The 20,844-nt window shown below is 29.7% G+C and overlaps 1 protein-coding gene across 1 annotated transcript in view; it reads right to left on the minus strand.

The window, feature by feature from the left end:
* Nucleotides 1-20,844, minus strand: part of LOC111621506 (cytochrome P450 3A24-like) — a 39,771-nt gene extending 18,927 nt beyond the window's left edge. Inside the window, exons 1-7 of the mRNA XM_023363661.1 lie at nucleotides 20,770-20,844; nucleotides 12,788-12,890; nucleotides 11,075-11,127; nucleotides 9,902-9,998; nucleotides 5,874-5,990; nucleotides 4,303-4,397; nucleotides 477-492 (exon numbers count right to left, since the gene is read on the minus strand). Coding sequence (XP_023219429.1) covers nucleotides 477-492; nucleotides 4,303-4,397; nucleotides 5,874-5,990; nucleotides 9,902-9,998; nucleotides 11,075-11,127; nucleotides 12,788-12,890; nucleotides 20,770-20,840 — 552 coding nt within the window. The 5' untranslated portion in view covers nucleotides 20,841-20,844. The remainder of the gene's footprint in view (nucleotides 1-476; nucleotides 493-4,302; nucleotides 4,398-5,873; nucleotides 5,991-9,901; nucleotides 9,999-11,074; nucleotides 11,128-12,787; nucleotides 12,891-20,769) is intronic.

The following is a 20,844-nucleotide window of genomic DNA, read 5'->3' on the forward strand; positions in this document are numbered from 1 at the left end:
TATAACACGGTACTTTTATAGCACGGATTCACTCTGACACGGTTCGAGAAATGGGTAAAACCCTCGTACAACATGAAATGTAATAAATTTTTACATACTTAAGTTCTAATAGTTCACGAAAATTATTATTTTCGTGAACTATTAGTACTTCAGTGTGTAAATTTTCTTTTCTCGTCTCCGTACACATGGTTCTTCGCGAAAATTGTTTCAATTTTGCCAGATCTCGACGCTTCTACTTCTGATGTTTCCAGATGTTTTTCTCTTATTCCATAAGTGCTTAGCATCATATAACTTGCCAAAAATAAAACGCTCTCGGTTAATAGTGCTTTTAGTGATGACAAAGAAAACATTGTTTAATTTATATTAATATGTATCACTTAAGAAAATTTTAATAAAGATATTTATCTTAATTATGAAAATATAATAGCATGTTTTTTAATTTTTGGAACGTAACTACCATGTTATACGGGGGTTACCTGTACTATCAAATAACTGTTAGAATAATGGTGGTTGAATAATAATAATTTAAACTAGAATTAGAGTGGATTTAGAAAGATCCTCTTGTTCTTTACTTGAGTTTATGTATAGCACGGCTAATTCTAAATTTGTTGTTTATAGTAATCTTATTTCTACTCATCTTCTCATTGTCCTTTCTAAGAAATAAAGAGAAACACATGGGTATGATACGATACTCCGTAAAAAATTGATCATAAATCACTAACTAATCTGCATAATGCATTAAAACCTTGTTACTTTTGGAATGCCCTTTATAGTCGAGAAGATTTGAAAGTTAGCTTATTAGTAGAACGTTTTAATGATTTATTGGTAGTTTTTATTAACAAATATTTACTTTTAAATGAAACGAATACAACTTTAAAACACAGGACAATAACATTTATAAAAAAAATATCGTGTCTCAAGAAGCAACTTCATTAAATCGCAGAAGAACAATTAGCTTTCTCAAAATTAAAAAATATATATATATGTTAATGATAGCACTAAATAATACCGGCTGAAATAATTAAAATGCAAACTCAGGTGATAAAACACAATATTAGTTCAGGCGAGAAAAAATATTATGAAAAACTAATAATAATTCTCCTATCCTTTCTGACTTATGGAAGCTAAAAGGTTACAAAGCTCTAATCCATTTACTCAAAACGGAATAAGAACTAGGGTAAAAAAATTGTAAAAAACAAAACAGGTTAACTTTGAGAGAAAAAAAATTTTATTATTTTACACCAGCGATTCCCAACCTGTGGTACGCGTACCCCTAGGGGTACGCGATAGGTTGTTTAGGGGTACAGAAAAAGGTTAGTTATTATGGCAGAAAAAATAATATATTATGTATCACAAACTAATAGTATTAAAAAATTATTAGGTAAAATATGTNACTAAAGTTAGACATTAGACAGTAGACATTATTAAAGGTAGACATTACTCGACATAAGAGATGGCGTCTTTACATTAGGCCTACAAGTAGTGATTTATTAGTGTGGAGTATCAAATGAGTAGTGCTAACTTGCATCTCTAGATGTGGGGCACGTTTTTAAAGTTTAATTTACATTGATATAAAATTCGATAGGTAACCATAAAAACAGTAAAATTTAAATTAGACCTTCCAATTCATTACAAAATAACCTAAAGAATATACTGTATATATCTAACCGAAGCATAAAAATAAATTAATTAAATATGCTTTAATCCGTCTATTGCCTTAGCACAAGTCTATTAAATCAAATCAATAGATACTTATGTTAAATGTAGAATGGGTATTCGATACTTAATTATGTAAATACAGTATAATTTATACTGTATTTACGTAATTGTGGGATAAACTTTGTCGTGTAAAGCACGATTTCGCAGAAGACATTGTTGCTAAATGCGGTGATTGAGTTTGGTAGTGCACTAGTTACTGAAGTTTGCTTAGTTGTGTCAAAAAATGTAAAAATACGGTATTACGGAGTTCGTTTCTTACAAATACTGAAATATTGTAAAAGTAAGTCGTGGATACGTAAGTGGACGAAAAGTCGTATGGTTGGTCTCAACTTTTCAATAGCGAATAAGCAAAAGCGTAAATACCAAATATCCGAATACCGAGAGTTAACTGTATATTAAATATTATACGAGGCTTTGCATTACTATTGGATTATCACATAATTTTGCTATAATAAGGGGTGGACGAAAATCCTAATTATATTCAAGTGATAATCCCTTACGGCGACAAAATATAAATCCTAAAAAAAATGTTCATGCAAAACTTCAAACGAATTACAATTTATATTATTATTTTATTAAAGTTTTAATAAACATCAATAAATAATAAAAATTCTTTTAATTGTGTTATCGAAATTAGTTGCTGAATATTTAAAAAGTTAATGAAATTATAGAATTTTTTTAAATAAAACTTAATTTAATAAATTAGGCTTACAGAAAAGCGCAAGGAGAATAGAACCATCTATATTAGATGCCTTTCTTGCTTTTGAAACAAATTTGTTATGTGGATCCTCTAAAGAATTCAGTTTTGTTCCAAATGCAGTGGAAGCGATTACATCAATAAAATAAATACTTAATAATAAACTGTAAATAATTAAATTACAATCATTATTTATTTTACATTTAAAACATACTGTATCTGAAAATAAAACTGTATTACATTTATGTTGTTTGACTTGTTGTTTGAGTATAAACAATTGTTTTAAGCTTTAAATTAACTAATTCATATGGACAAACTTCCTCTTAAAATTATATAAAAATTTAAAAATATTTAAAACGTATCGAATTTCTTGGATACAAAATACAAAAAACTATAGTACCCACTCTAGATATACATCTATAGTATTCATTGCTCTACAAGTAATTTGCAGCTAAAGGTCCACAAAATTAAGCCATAAAAAAGACTTATTTCCGAATGACAAATATTAATTTTCGATGATCTGGCATATAATTATTCACATGATTATATGCCAGATATATAGTATAGTTAAACCTCTTTTTGAAGAACAGCTTCAAGACCGAAAACTGTCCGTTTTAGAGATCTGTTCACTCGATAGAGGTTTTGAAAAATACCTTTAAATGTAGCCTGTACCATTTTTTTTTTACAAACATATAATACACACCATGAAAACAATAATAATTAAACATATGAGTGATGAATAATCATAAAATGATGAATATTACTTTTAAAAATATTCAGATATTTGTGTTTCTACAATTGACTGTAGCAATCTGCTTTAGACTATGCATGCTAGTTTTTTCACTACTGTGTCTTTTCTATTGATATGAAACTGCTTGAGTTTGTTCACGTAATTCAGGACCTCTCTGAATGATTCTGTTGTTGGCTCTGGCCGTGAAATCGAACAGTCTGTTTAGCGACCAAATCCAGAGTAATTCAGTAGCTTACATGGTTTCATGTTCTTCCTCGTGAAGTATTCGGCTGATAAATCATACCGTTTCTATTTCTAATTGGCTATTTTAAAAATTCGATCTGTCATAAACGACGATAGGATACGAAAAGCAAGGAAGAATACAAAAAGGGCATAAGACGACAGGTAAGATAATTGAGTAACGAATGTAAATAGAATTGTTTTCGCTCAATCTCCTAATTATATATGATCACTGGGGAACTGGTCCACTAGGAAATCAGGAATTTCCGGATAAAATAAGGAACGACCACCGAACAAATGCCCGTTCGGTGGTCGATCCTTATTTTATTATATGTTGTCTTTTATAAAAATAAACAGAATATAAGCACTGTTTGTTAATTTAGTAAAATAAACAAAACTTCAGTATTATTCTAATTAAACCGTAAGCGTCTGTGTCACGGTCCACACGAACAGACGTCCGGCTTATGACAAGATTAGAGTCCTTTTTCCTCTGAATTTCACTTTTTTGAATCTTCTCCGGGTTATGTTATCACTTCTCGTTCAATCGTAAGATATAAATTACAGTAGAACGGATCACAACGGAAGAATTTCGCGTTTTGATGGGTTCCATAAACCCAATCATAATAATTTATCTTGAACAACTAGAATCGAAGCGTCATTCTTTCCATCTCTGTTAAAAAATCGATTGCATTGAAAGTCAAGTAGAGATAGAAGTTATGCAGACTATGTTAATAGTGAAAATATTTTTCATCTCTAATATGTTGAAATTGTGCTGAATTCATAGCATCTGTTTATAATGATTTTGAAAATTTTACATATAATTTTTCATAAAATTACTAAAATTACTAAAACTAAATTAAATTAATAGAATTTTATTAATTCATTCATAATATACTAAGAGCTATAATTAATTTACCTCTTACAATCGATAGACTGATTTTCATTGGATAAAACCATTTTTTTCAAATTCTCTGTGAATTTCTCCGCACATTCTTTTACTAAATATGCCATCTGAAAAAATTCTACGTTAATAAATGCAAAAAATTAATAAATTCTTTATAAATTATATATTTATTATTGGACTATATATTACATTATTTTTTATTACGTTATTAAATTTATATAAAACTCCTGTTATTTCAATAGCTTGAAAAATTACTATTCATATTAAATATTTTCGATTTTATCTTTGTATTTATTTCTAATGAAAAATTTTTAAAGTATATTAGTTATACATCAAATTTAATTATCTATTTTACAACAAAATTACATAACTCAATTAATAAGACAAATATGATACTAATACTATGATAACTTTCATTGTAACGAAAAACCTCGAACTTTGGAGATAATTCAAGTTTTTGTTTGTTTAATAAAAATAAGTTTACTAGTCTCAAAAACAGATGGAAATAAATAATATAAATCAGTTATTTAAAAACAACAAAATTCGTATATTTAAAAAAAAATTAGAAAGTTGCGATCATGTATATTTTCATGCAAACCATACAAATTCAGGGTGTGCGGATTAGATGTCTAATAAAAGAAACGCGTGTAAATTTAAAAGTTATTATAACAATATAATGAAAATGTCTTCTAGTAACAAAAAACTCTTGTCGATTCTCTTTTGCATTCAAACAGACTTAAATATGTGCGTCAACAGTGGCGAACCAGATGTCCAACTTGTATTCTACTTTATCCACGGATTTCATAGCATACGACGCGTGACATTGTCCATAGCTTGAGAGATTCTGTCTCACATCATTGAAGTTATGCACAGATATATAATACTCTTGATTATTACAATATCTCACAGGAAAAAGTTTAGTGGAATAAGAACCAATCTACTGTCTGGAATACTCCCTAAAAAATGTCTTTATTGAACAATGATGCCAGGAGGAAGTTGAAGGATAGCATAAGTTGCAGCATGTATAAATAACTTGACCAGGTGATAACATGCAGTGACTGGAGCATCTATTTTGCTATTCTGCTCATGTGTTAGTAATCGCAGCGCCAAAAAATGGCATTTCTCATAAATGGCTACAAATATCAACATAAAATATAAGCTGATTACAAGTGCGATAAAAATACAATGCAAATTATAAATTGTTCTTTTATTAAACTCATAAGCCGGACACCCTCCCTGTATATTATTACTTTTGTAAAACAAATGATAAAAGCAGATGGCATAATTATGATCTTTTAAAATAAATTAGATATAAAACAGTAAAAGCAAAGTTGATCACTATATAAATAAATTTTAGTATACTCAATATCGTTTCATATCAAGCATTTATTAAAAGAAGCTACCTTCTTATGAGATGCTTAAGTATCCATTATTTTTCTAAATGGTTATAAATATTAAATCGTTTCAAAAAAATCTCACTACTTGCATCACTTATTCATCTCCACAGATTAATTGAATTTATTAATTATTACTGGAAAATTAAAACAAAAAGTTAAAATGAAAAGATGTAAGAATTTATTTACTTGTTTCATTCTGCTGCTAGTAAAAGTTGGGCTCATTATACATCGGATTCTTTCCCAATCTTCATCTCCCAAAATAACCAATCCGTTGTCGAATATTGGATTTCCAATATTAAATTTCTGAAGTAAAATTATAATAAGTTTAATACAGTGAAATGTCGAAAATCCGGATTCGGCAATAGAAAAATGGATATAAAATAACCCTTTCAATGGTAACTTCGTTGTTGACGTTCTTTCTCTCTTATCTTGTTCATGCTCTAACATTCATTCAGAATTCGTAATTTTTTAATTTTGAAATAATTATTAGTACATTTTTTGTTTAAATATAATGATTCTGAAAAGTATATTTTGAATTTTTGTAAGTATTCCTGCATTCCTTGTGAAATACTGCCTTAAACTTAGAACACCTAAACTTAAATTACAGTACATTTGGCGTTTACAGTACTGTGCTTAAAATTCTAACTTTCACGTATCTTATATTTTAGAGTCCGGATTTTCGACGCCTTACTGAACTTATTAATACTATTTTTGTATATTCTAAATTAACAATTAAATTTAAATGCTTTATATGTTTTAATCGTATTCATTTTTTAATTCTACTATCGAAGGTTACACATCATAAAGAGTATTAGATCACATTAAAGTAAAAATAAAGAATATAGAATCTATTATTATTTATGATCAAATTATTACTTCTAGTAAATACTTTGAATACTTACATACTTTGTATTTTAAAATACGAATAGTTTCTTAATATATACAGGTAACCCCCGTATAACACGGCTCTTCTATAGCACGGATTCACTCTAACACGGTTCGAGAATTGGGTAAAGCCCTCGTACAACATGAAATGTAATAAATTTTTACGTACTTAAGTACTAAGGTGTGTTTCAAATTTATACGGACACGAAAAAATTAAAGTGAAACCCAAATTTGCTGCATTAAATGACAAATGTTTTATTAAAAATAACATGGATTTACTTGTTTCCACACTGCAAAATAAGAATTTCAATCAAACATTAACATTTTGTCACTGAAAATAATATTTTTCAAAATCATGTACAAAAAAACTGTTACATTTTTATCCGGACAGGCACTCATTTCGTGAGTTAAATAGAAAATGGTTTAGTTTCAAGCATTGAATTATACAAATCAGCTTACATATCTAATTGTAATACAAATTTTTTACGTTGTTCAACGTTCTAAAATGGGTAGAACAAAGAATTTATCTGATTATGAAAAAGAGCAGATTGATGCCTATAAATCACAAGGCAAGTCAATAAGAGAAATTGCAGCATATATAAATCGTCNAAAAGTGGGCAATGAGAATATATCAGAATGCATGGGTCAATATGGGCTTGGTAAGAAAAATAAGAGGGGATAGACTCATTCAATTCTGCAAGGAAAGTAAGTTGATAAACACCAACACCCTGTTTAAACATCCAGCAAGAAGAGTGTATACATGGAAAAGTCCAAGTGACATATGCAGGAATCAAATACACAGTGCGCCAAATAAGTAATGAAACTGATTTTTTTTCCATGAATACTTTCAAGAAATGCATCAAATGTGGTTACCATTTCACTGGCTTGACTGTGCTGAACACACAGATGCTTTGATCATGTTGATGACTCAATCAGTGCATGCACAGTAGCCATGAAAGTAATGTTGTGCAAGTAACGGCGGTCAAATGTAGCATCATGGATTAAAGAGCTGTGATAAAATTTTACTGTAAATTAGGAAAAACAGCATCAGAAGTTTACAAAGACATGCTATTTGTTTACAGGGATGATTGTCTTAGTCGTGCACAAGTGTTCCACTGGTTTTCAGCATTTAAGAACAGAAGAGAATCCTTAGAAGATGAACAATGCGACTTCATCAGTACTATTTAGTACTGATGAAGTTTCGTTATTGTGTGTACATCAGTACTACTTTGGAGTCATACAATGTCTCTTTACTCACATGCGTCGTGTCAGGATGCATCTGTTCCAAAGCAACAGTTAGGTTTTCCTGCATGACAATGCACCGGCTCTCTGTGCACTAACCATGAAACAGTTTTTAGCATCAAAACAGATCTGTGTGCGCTAACACCCACCCTATTCACCTAATTTGGACCTGTAGACATTTTTCCTATTTCCGAAAATTAAATATGTTTTAAAAGGGGAACATTTCAGTGACATTGGGGACATCAAACATACTGTGATCAACAGACTGAAGGAGGTACACAATCAGGACTTCCAGTGTTCTTTCAACAACTTGTATGATTGATATAAACATTGTGTGGAGTTGCAAGGGGATTATTTTGAATCCATGTAACTGTGAAATTGAAATAAAGTTCTTAGTTTGGATGTAATGCTAGTTGTTTCATTACTTATTTGGCACACTGTGTAAACTTCATAATAAATTATATTATATTATATAGGAAAGATTAAATATTATGAAATATTATAACATTATAAAGTCGTATCCTGGAGCAGATATTAATTCCGACCATAATCCAGTTGTAGTGAAAGCAAAAATTAAACTGAAAACCTGTAAGCAAAAGTCAGTATCAAAGAAGTTAAATTCAGCAATGTTAAAGGAAGAGAACATAAAAGTAAAATTTAATGATGAATTTAATAGGGAAATCAATAACAATAGAATAAATAAAGAACATAATTAATCAATAGAGGATATCAATGAAGCATGAATGCTTTTAAGGAATATATAAGTAGAGCTGCTGCTGCTAATAACATCCCAGAATATATTAGGAAAATGAGCAAACCTTGGATGACTGGTAAAATTCTAAATTTGATGGAGAATAAGAAAAGTTTGAAAAATAAACCAGGATATAAAAATTTAACAAGATCTATAAAAAGAGTGTAGAAAGGCTAAAGAAGAGTGGCATAACAAAAAAATGTGAAGAAATTGAAAGTTTGGATAAAGAAAATAAAATAAAAACTCAATGAAAAAAATTAGAGAAGTTACTTTTAAAAAACAGAATTTTCAAGCACAAGGTGTAAGAGATTTAAATGGGAGAATAATCTTGGAGACAGAAGAAATAATGGAAAAGTGGTATGAATATGGAAAGGTATTATTCCAAGGCAACAGGGAGGAGATTGAATCTCCCAGGGAGTTAGAAGACCCACCAATAGTCAAATGTAAAGTTGTAAAAGCCATCATCGATAAACTTAAACTCAGTAAGGCTGCTTGCCCAGACAATATAGAACCAGAATGGATCAAAGCTCTAGATCAGCGATTCCCAACCTGGGGTACGCGATAGGTTGTTTAGGGGTACAGAAAAAGGTTAGTTATTATGGCAGAAAAAATAATATATTATGTATCACAAACTAATAGTATTAAAAAATTATTAGGTAAAATATGTTCCTTGCAACAATCACAACTTTATTATACATTTTTTCATTTACTTTTTTTTCTTTAATTTAAAGTTACAATATGTAAAATTAGTAATTCCGGATGGAAACATTCATATTTATGCTGATGATATAGTTATCACTGATAATGATCCTATCGTGACTACATTAGAAAATAAATTAATTAAATAACATTTTCAATATCAATAAGCTTCTACCAATAAGCTTAATTATATGACAAACTAATAATTTAAGAATTAATGCAAATTTAACTAATTACTTTTTGTTCGAAAATAAAAACAATCGTAATAAAAAAAAAACGAAATCAATATACACAGACAATAAAGATTTAAAAGGAGTACTCATTCTAAATATATTAGAATATCTTACAATGGAAAGTTCGTATAAATAATCTTTCAAACTACTTGTATTTAGACAGATTTAATGAAATTTCAAAAAGCATATCTTTCGAAAAAGTATAAAGCATTGAACCTAAAATAACCTACGGAATTATAATCCGATAAAGTGCTATAAATATTTAACTCAGAATTTCTAGATTTATCTTAACAATTTTATTAGAAATCGTAATAATTTGCGATAGTTTGACAGTATTTTATTATGAAGGAGAAAAATTAATTAAAAATTTAATAAGTTTGCCTTATATTGATATTTAAACTTACCATTCTATTACGAAACATGTTAAAATCTTTGACTATTATTTTCTTAATAATTTGAGGATCTGCGACGATAAGTTGTGGTCTTAAACCGAAGAAGATACTATAAAATTTAAAAGTTTTTAATTTAAGCAAATTAATTACGTTGAATGTAAAACATGTTTCATCAATGTAATCAATTTATAGCACTGATGTAAAAAATCTCATTAATTTGTCACTTACTTTAATGCAAAATATCATATTTTATATTTTATTATTATTCAGCTACTATTGGATTCTTGTGGGTTATTTCTGTTTATGGATTTTTTTTTCTTTTATTTTATTTTATATTTTATTATTATGTATATAGTGTAAAACTATACGCCACTGTAATGTTTTGAAAAAATTTTTAAATTATTTAGAGTAGATAAAAATTATGTAAAATTTTGTCTACGTTATTTTTTAATGACAGAAACCAAACCATATCTTATTCCATTCGATTAATCGAAACACAAATTACACAACAACATTCATTTCATAGTATTATAAAATTATACACCAGATATAAGTAATTAGAGATTATTCATCACAAAATTTGCATATTCTTGCCATATTAATATTGTAGGTAAGTGGATACTACATTTTTCCATACTTAATCTCGCTGCATTTCAATTTCTTATTTTCAGAACCTGATTGTTTGCAAAAATGTGCGGTTCACTTGCATTTCTTGGCATTTTAGTACAACACAGAAGTTGAAAAATAGCGAGACAAACATTTCCACAGTTCTTAAAGCGGAAGCTACTCTGAATGCGAGGTGAGTGCGATTTATCTTACTTATACAGGTGAGTGCGATCACCTCACCTGTATAAGTAAGATAAATCGTTTTCAAATTCAACAGATTATTGAGTACACTTATGATGGATTTATTATTGTTTGATGTGGCCACAGTTTAGTGAACGAGAAGTTGTATAGTTTATATACACTGAATACAGTTTTTATCGAATATATTGTGTACAGAACGCAATTTCTATTCACATTGTCGTATTTTAATTAAATATTAATTTTAGAAACAATTAATTACAGAAATTAAAATCAATACTAATTAAAAATAAGTTAGCTTAAATTTTGTAATGTCAAAACGCTAAATGGCACATTTATATTTTTAAGCAATGTTATTTCAAATACTGAAATAGGACTTACCCATATAGTCGGCCGTATTTTTTATAGTTCTCTGTTTGAACTAAATGCAATGGCTAGAAAGAAAATGAAATAAATTGATTCTAAATTGTAATAATCATAATATCTTTATATTTTTGTTTGAATATCATTCTGAAAACAAAACAATAATATACAATTAATATGACTCGTTTTTTCAATAATTTTTATATCGTATTTTATGATCTATTTCGTTATTTTATCAGTGAAAAGAGTGATCACGTTGATAGCCGTGGTCGCCTTTCTGATAAGAAAATAAAAATGTGTTATTCATAAATGTTAATTAACCAAAAATTGGAATGACCAGAATTTTTAGCTTATATAAGTTTTGCATTTCGGGTTATATAATTTGCTTTTAATGTTAAATTGGATAAAACTTACATTTAATTAGGAAATCAGTAAACAGTTTACTAAATCCTACAGAATCTGTTGTGTTCAATCATTTTCCTTAAGCACACCTGCTATTAACAAAACTTTTAACTTCTAAAACCGGCAATAGAACAAATCGCATTCTCGTCGATAGATATGACCACATCACGTATTAAAACGACTAGTTTAGGAAATAACAACAACGAATCAATTCTGTGATGAATAAAATTATGTAATCGCTTATGACTATCGAACACCCCATTTCTCAACTTTTGTAATGATAACAGTAACAATTTTAATTAAACTCCAAAAATATTGAGGAAAATGAAAACACGCACACAGAACGAATAACAAAAAACGTCTTATTCGTAGAAATACATTCACACGTTCATACAAAAATTAGCAGAAAGCTTTGTCCAGTATCTCAGCTTCCTCTTTTTTTCCTCAATGAAAACTGTGTCTTTAATATTCACATTTTGATTTAATAAATGTTTCAGAAGATTCTACTATGTTTCGGAAGGTTATAGATTCTTCCAAACACTGGATATGGACTATTACTGAACATGAACTAAGAACACTGTACTCATACTGACGTAGATATAATTACGTAGTGTTTCGATTTCAATAAGTGAATATATGTCCTATACGCGATTTTTCAGATTATGGTAGCGCTCGTAAGTATTCAAAGCTAACGAAATTTTACCGATATTATTATTATTTTTTCCATAATGGATCAGATTCAACACATGCTCCGTCCAACTTTCCAAAACTTAAAAATAAGAACCATCCTAACCTACAGTATTTACTTGAAAGGAAGAAAAAAATTTCTAGAGAGAGATGTATTGAAAATATGAAAGAGAATTTCAAAGAAAAGATTACAGATCAAAATCTAAAATCTAACATTGATGGAAGCTATTCATCTAGGAACCAACAAAAATAAAATTTCATCCCGATTATCGTCAATAATAGACACAAAAAAAGAAAATAATAATTTTAATCTTACTAAAAAATATCTTTTGCAACTAGGTGATTAATTAATTAAATTAATAAATTAAGAGAGTGGATGCTGATAGGAAATAATTGATATTCTAGTATTACATCCGAATGACATTAAAAGATCGAATTGTGAAAATTCTAAATCTAGTTATTTGATAAAATCCAGAATACCAGTAAATAAAGATGAAAAACTTTAGGAACTCTTTCTTAAAATAGTATATTTTTTAAACGTAGAATATCAATAATTATTTCTAATTCATAAAACGTTATTAAGGCCATCTATAACATTTTATGAATAAACAATTCATTAAAAAAAGTTTAAAATCAACTTACCGTATTCATAAATCGATATAGTTCTGATAAGAAAGACCAAATGTTGGTTGTTGGTGTAGGAATTCTATGCCTTTCCCAAAATTTAAAATATCTGTTGACATATCTGGAAAGATATAATTGTATATCAGATAATATTACATTTTCTCTGAAAATAAACAAATCGAAATTAATCTAGACTAAAAATATCTTAAAATTAATATAGCCTATTAACAAACATCACAATATTTTGATATCCGAATTTAAATAAAGAATATTGAAAATATATAATATTTGTTTGGTATAATACAAGATTTTGTTATTTGAATAACTTGACAGAATGTAACGTAAATGCAATTTTAGAATTCTTAACTTCATAAATTACAATTTTTATATTGTGCTTCTTTATGAGCGAACATTTTTTAAAATTAAAAACCGTTTACAATATATAAATTNATATTTTCGATTTTATCTTTGTATTTATTTCTAATGAAAAATTTTTAAAGTATATTAGTTATACATCAAATTTAATTATCTATTTTACAACAAAATTACATAACTCAATTAATAAGACAAATATGATACTAATACTATGATAACTTTCATTGTAACGAAAAACCTCGAACTTTGGAGATAATTCAAGTTTTTGTTTGTTTAATAAAAATAAGTTTACTAGTCTCAAAAACAGATGGAAATAAATAATATAAATCAGTTATTTAAAAACAACAAAATTCGTATATTTAAAAAAAAATTAGAAAGTTGCGATCATGTATATTTTCATGCAAACCATACAAATTCAGGGTGTGCGGATTAGATGTCTAATAAAAGAAACGCGTGTAAATTTAAAAGTTATTATAACAATATAATGAAAATGTCTTCTAGTAACAAAAAACTCTTGTCGATTCTCTTTTGCATTCAAACAGACTTAAATATGTGCGTCAACAGTGGCGAACCAGATGTCCAACTTGTATTCTACTTTATCCACGGATTTCATAGCATACGACGCGTGACATTGTCCATAGCTTGAGAGATTCTGTCTCACATCATTGAAGTTATGCACAGATATATAATACTCTTGATTATTACAATATCTCACAGGAAAAAGTTTAGTGGAATAAGAACCAATCTACTGTCTGGAATACTCCCTAAAAAATGTCTTTATTGAACAATGATGCCAGGAGGAAGTTGAAGGATAGCATAAGTTGCAGCATGTATAAATAACTTGACCAGGTGATAACATGCAGTGACTGGAGCATCTATTTTGCTATTCTGCTCATGTGTTAGTAATCGCAGCGCCAAAAAATGGCATTTCTCATAAATGGCTACAAATATCAACATAAAATATAAGCTGATTACAAGTGCGATAAAAATACAATGCAAATTATAAATTGTTCTTTTATTAAACTCATAAGCCGGACACCCTCCCTGTATATTATTACTTTTGTAAAACAAATGATAAAAGCAGATGGCATAATTATGATCTTTTAAAATAAATTAGATATAAAACAGTAAAAGCAAAGTTGATCACTATATAAATAAATTTTAGTATACTCAATATCGTTTCATATCAAGCATTTATTAAAAGAAGCTACCTTCTTATGAGATGCTTAAGTATCCATTATTTTTCTAAATGGTTATAAATATTAAATCGTTTCAAAAAAATCTCACTACTTGCATCACTTATTCATCTCCACAGATTAATTGAATTTATTAATTATTACTGGAAAATTAAAACAAAAAGTTAAAATGAAAAGATGTAAGAATTTATTTACTTGTTTCATTCTGCTGCTAGTAAAAGTTGGGCTCATTATACATCGGATTCTTTCCCAATCTTCATCTCCCAAAATAACCAATCCGTTGTCGAATATTGGATTTCCAATATTAAATTTCTGAAGTAAAATTATAATAAGTTTAATACAGTGAAATGTCGAAAATCCGGATTCGGCAATAGAAAAATGGATATAAAATAACCCTTTCAATGGTAACTTCGTTGTTGACGTTCTTTCTCTCTTATCTTGTTCATGCTCTAACATTCATTCAGAATTCGTAATTTTTTAATTTTGAAATAATTATTAGTACATTTTTTGTTTAAATATAATGATTCTGAAAAGTATATTTTGAATTTTTGTAAGTATTCCTGCATTCCTTGTGAAATACTGCCTTAAACTTAGAACACCTAAACTTAAATTACAATACATTTGGCGTTTAGAGTACTGTGCTTAAAATTCTAACTTTCACGTATCTTATATTTTAGAGTCCGGATTTTCGACGCCTTACTGAACTTATTAATACTATTTTTGTATATTCTAAATTAACAATTAAATTTAAATGCTTTATATGTTTTAATCGTATTCATTTTTTAATTCTACTATCGAAGGTTACACATCATAAAGAGTATTAGATCACATTAAAGTAAAAATAAAGAATATAGAATCTATTATTATTTATGATCAAATTATTACTTCTAGTAAATACTTTGAATACTTACATACTTTGTATTTTAAAATGCGAATAGTTTCTTAATATATACAGGTAACCCCCGTATAACACGGCACTTCTATAGCACGGATTCACTCTAACACGGTTCGAGAATTGGGTAAAGCCCTCGTACAACATGAAATGTAATAAATTTTTACGTACTTAAGTACTAAGGTGTGTTTCAAATTTATACGGACACGAAAAAATTAAAGTGAAACCCAAATTTGCTGCATTAAATGACAAATGTTTTATTAAAAATAACATGGATTTACTTGTTTCCACACTGCAAAATAAGAATTTCAATCAAACATTAACATTTTGTCACTGAAAATAATATTTTTCAAAATCATGTACAAAAAAACTGTTACATATTTATCCGGACAGGCACTCATTTCGTGAGTTATATAGAAAATTGTTTAGTTTCAAGCATTGAATTATACAAATCAGCTTACATATCTAATTGTAATGCAAATTTTTTACGTTGTTCAACGTTCTAAAATGGGTAGAACAAAGAATTTATCTGATTATGAAAAAGAGCAGATTGATGCTTATAAATCACAAGGCAAGTCAATAAGAGAAATTGCAGCATATATAAATCGTCCAAAATCAACTGTTGGTGATTATTTATCAAAAAGACGTGGCTAGGATGTACTAAAATTCAAGACAGGTCCAAAACCGAAGCTTATACCTTGAGATTGAAGACAAATCATCGAGGTTTGCTGCACAAAAGAAACATCAGTAAGAAAAATAAAACAAGAATTAGACTTACTTTGTAGTAGCACAACAGTGTGGAGAGTTTTAAATAAATCTCCAGTGTTAAAATTCAGAAAAAAAGCTATAATGCCACCACTTTCATTAAAGCACAAAAGTGATAGACTTGATTGGCACAAAAACACATGCCATGGCCCAAAGAATGGATTGAAGTTTTGTTCAGTGATGAAAAACAATTCATCTTAGATAGTCCAGACGGTTGAAAGTATTATTGGCACGATTTAAGAACCGAAAAACAAATATTTTCAAAACGCCAAATGGGTGGGGATCAATAATAGTGTGGGGTGCGTTTGGATTCAATGGAACCACAGGTTTAGCATTTATAACTAAAGAATAAATTCAGAGAAGTATCAAGGCATGCTTGAAAATCATTTATTGGAAGCTTGATCAAATATTTGTGGACCAAATTGGATCTTTCAACAAGACAATGCCCCTGTGCATGCCTCTAAATCAGGGGTCGCCAAAGTGGTCTATATCGACCCCCAGGGGTCGATGCAACATCATTGGGGGGTCGATGCGGCTAGGGGGTCGATTAGGGGGTCGATGTGGCAATGGATTACAACCTTGTTTTTTTTTCTTATACAGATATCAGAGATCACAACGTATTTTATTTTGCTCATACACTTACACTTATAATAAAACTTTACGGTGGGGGTCAATGTGAGGTTTTGGAAAGTGATTGGGGGTCGACAGTTAAAAAAGTTTGGCGACCCCTGCTCTAAATCAACAAAAATGTGGTTTAAACGTAAAAATATTAATCTGATGACATGGCCTGCTAGAAGCCCTGACCTGAGTCTGATGGAAAATCTTTTGTTGATGATGGTTCGTACAGTTTATCCAATGGAAAACAGTTTTCCACAATTCATCATTTGAAGGCAGCAATTTCAGATGCTTNCAAAACGCGCGTTTAACGCGCGCTTGGCTTTTGAGTGTGTACGGCTACATAGAACTCTTGGTTCTTATAAGCGCTCGCAAAACGCGCGTTTAAAAACGCCTAGTGTGTACAGGGTCTAAGAGTATAATAAAAATAAATTGTCATTACATTATTATTTACTTAATTTAAACATTAATTAATCAATATTCCGTAAGAACTTTTACAAATATCACGTTATAAATATTAATATAACATCTACATATGATATAGCAATTAATATGTGAGCAAACAATATTATTCGTAATTACCGTGCAACTATAGATTAAAATAAGTTATTACATTTTTTACTTACAAAAAACTGAGAAGAAGCACCAACACAAAGAATATAAACCACTTATAGTTACAAATTTCTGATAACTCCATGATGTTCACGAGACAAGTGAATTGCCTACTAGGAAAGTAATAAAGTAACAATTAGTTTTATTCCATTTACCGGATTTCCTGTACACTTAGATCCTTCACGTAATAGTGACCACTGCCATCTAGGAAGCAAATTTTGAATGACTTTTTACGATGTTACATAATTATATAAATTTCTATGCAAATAATAAAAATTGATGAACGTATTTTAATATTTGTTATCAGAATCAACTTAAATGGTTGTTAGAGAAGTTTTTAAACGGAATTTAAATTAAATTCTACATCTCTGACTTGAGAAACTTTTAAATTATTTTTTCCAAGGGAATTTATATGTATGAAACTATTTTATGCATAAATTTTATGTACGAAATCAATTTATTTTTATTACTAAATTTTTTAGCGCTCGTTGTTAAAGTTAATTAACATAATCAACTACAATTCATTGACAAAAAAGCTGATATTTCTAGCTAAATATAAGTAATTTTTTATTGTATTTTTCATTATTTCTTTCGGTACAATACAATATCTTATTAAATATATATTAACTNCGCGTTTTCATATAATAAAAATCTATTTCTAACTACTAAATATTTTTTCTCTAAAACAATTATTTTCCGCGAATTTTAGTGAGGGTTTGGACCTGACCACAGCCTCACATTAATTGTCAAACTCAAAATGTTTCGCGTATTAAGTACTTATTAAAATATCTCAAAAATGTCTATTTAAATTGGATAGCATTTAAAAATTGTATTAAAGAAAATTACTAATAAATTACGTAATGCAATTAAATATATAATTACAGTATTTAGTTATTTACTATTTACTTACTAAAAGAAATACAGTGCTCGAAACAATTCGGGAAGCATGAGATGTTGCATATAAATCGTTTACAACGAACGATCCTGAATGCCACATGTTATTGTTACGTAAGATACAATAAAATATACAATAATAGATGAAAAGACATGCATTCGTGCCGAATTCTTGTCATATTATCATTTATTGTACTTACAGCTAAGACGTTACAACCAGTCATACGCTCTGCTAATTGTTTCAACCAGTATATATTAAAATTTATGTGTTATTAATATTGTAAAATAATATCTAGCAACACGGTCTATAAATTCATCGTTACCCTGCTAGAAACAAGTGGATCAATATTATCAGTGGCGTACCGTAGGGGGGCGGTAGGGGCGGTCCGCCCGGGCGGCACTCTTTAGGGGGCGGCAAAATTACCTTTTAGGGGACGGCAAAATTTCACAATAAATAATAATAATATTATCTTGTAAAATTTTGAAACATCCTAATCTATATTTTCATCGCGCCTACGATAGTGCTATCATCCGGACAGTCCGGGAATCGGCTCGCCCGGTGAACTAGTAACTGTCATTCGAGGAGTTTCAGCGAAACCTGTTGACCTTTTTTTTTGCTTGTACGATTCATATACACCACTAATATCCAATAGAACTATTTTAAACAGGTCGCTGCACTACCACCGAATTTTTTCTTGCTTGTTCTGTGACAAAACTGAATTTTGGTCTTTTAAATTGAAATACCTAAATAAGGGGGGCCGAAATTTTCCTCCGCTCCGGGCGGTTGACACCCACGGTACGCCACTGAATATTATTAATGTTTATGACAAATGTCGGTTTTAAAAAAGTTAACATAAAAAAATTATTTTATTTTCGAGGTTTTTATATAATTATTTTACTGACCCAAATGAAGTAGAGTCTTTATCAATTCTACAAATTTGACGAAACTCATCTAAAAATACATAAAAATAAAAAAGAATTTGCTGAAATAATGTTTTTAGTATATTACTCTCGACTATTGATTCTCTGTCTGGCCTTGAGCGCTGAAGGTCATGCAGAGGTGCCTCACAGTTTCCTTTCACCCATTTTTTCTGATGATATCCAGTCGTCCAACCTTTGAGTATTTTAACCGGACTAAAAGTGTTTTGTTCTAATTTTGAGACCCTCTACGATTTTGTAGTTAAGCTGTGCTGCTATTTTTCGTAGGAGACGAGATAAGATTTGGTGCTATGAGAGGACAGTTGGGTTGCAATCGAATAGTCCACTACCGATTACTTATACAGTGGTACCTCAGGATACGAAATTAATCCGTTCCGAAACTGAGATCGTATCATGAAAATGTCGTAAGGTGGATCATCTTTTCCGATACGATTACATGTAAAACCAAATAATTCGTTCCAACGCGAAGAACATACTCAAATTAAAGCCAAGTAATACATTAAAAAAAATAACTGTAGTAAGAAAAACAAATGAAAAATGCGAACTAATGTAACGTCGTATGGTGAGTTTTTGTTCGTATCGTGGAGCAAAAATATGTTCGAATTTTATGTCGTATCCTGAAAATTTCGTATGCTGGGGCGTTCGTAACCTGAGGTACCACTGTACTCTCGTAAACATTTATTTAGATAACACGCAGCAGAAACAAGATATAATAAGACGAAATTCTTGACATAAATGATCGACTCAAGAATAACATTAAATAAATTTTATGTTAAGAAATTCCTAAATAAATAACAACTTTATAAGCCTAAGGCCCTGTACACACTAGGCGTTTTTCAACGCGCGTTTAAGGCCCTGTACACACTAGGCGTTTTTCAACGCGCGTTAAACGCTCGTAAAACGCCGAGCTAACGCGCGTTAGCTCGGCGTTTGACGAGCGTTTAGCGGAGCGTGCGCACTGGCTCGGTTTGGAAATGGATGTGGAAGTGATTGCTTGTGTGTGGCTCCTCTATCGTCGCTATAAAAGACGACGGCGGAGGCAAAGAGAATTTTGGGTGCACCCAATATTACGAGATAGACTGACGCATGAAATGTTTGCGACGTTGTATCCAAAACTAAGACAAAATAAATTCAAGTTTTTTAATTCTTTTAAAATATCTATAAAATCCTTTGACGATGGTTGGTCTCTTTTAGATTTCATCAATAAATAGATCAGTATCGAAATGATCGTTCTCCATTTCAGCACATATATCTCAAAGCGCTCGGCTGACGCCCGCAAAACGCGCGATCGCATGTACGGTAACATGGCAGCACATATATCTCAAAGCGCCCGTAAAGCGCTCGCAAAACGCGCGTTTTAACAAAAATCTATAAGCGCTCGCAAAACGCGCGTTTAACGCGCGCTTGGCTTTTGAGTGTGTACGGCTACATAGAACTCTTGGTTCTTATAAGCGCTCGCAAAACGCGCGTTTAAAAACGCCTAGTGTGTACAGGGTCTAAGAGTATAATAAAAATAAATTGTCATTACATTATTATTTACTTAATTTAAACATTAATTAATCAATATTCCGTAAGAACTTTTACAAATATCACGTTATAAATATTAATATAACATCTACATATGATATAGCAATTAATATGTGAGCAAACAATATTATTCGTAATTACCGTGCAACTATAGATTAAAATAAGTTATTACATTTTTTACTTACAAAAAACTGAGAAGAAGCACCAACACAAAGAATATAAACCACTTATAGTTACAAATTTCTAATAATTCCATGATG

Source organism: Centruroides sculpturatus, unplaced genomic scaffold (assembly GCF_000671375.1).
Source record: "Centruroides sculpturatus isolate CEXI.00-Female unplaced genomic scaffold, Cexi_2.0 scaffold222, whole genome shotgun sequence".
Lineage (NCBI taxonomy): Eukaryota > Metazoa > Arthropoda > Arachnida > Scorpiones > Buthidae > Centruroides > Centruroides sculpturatus.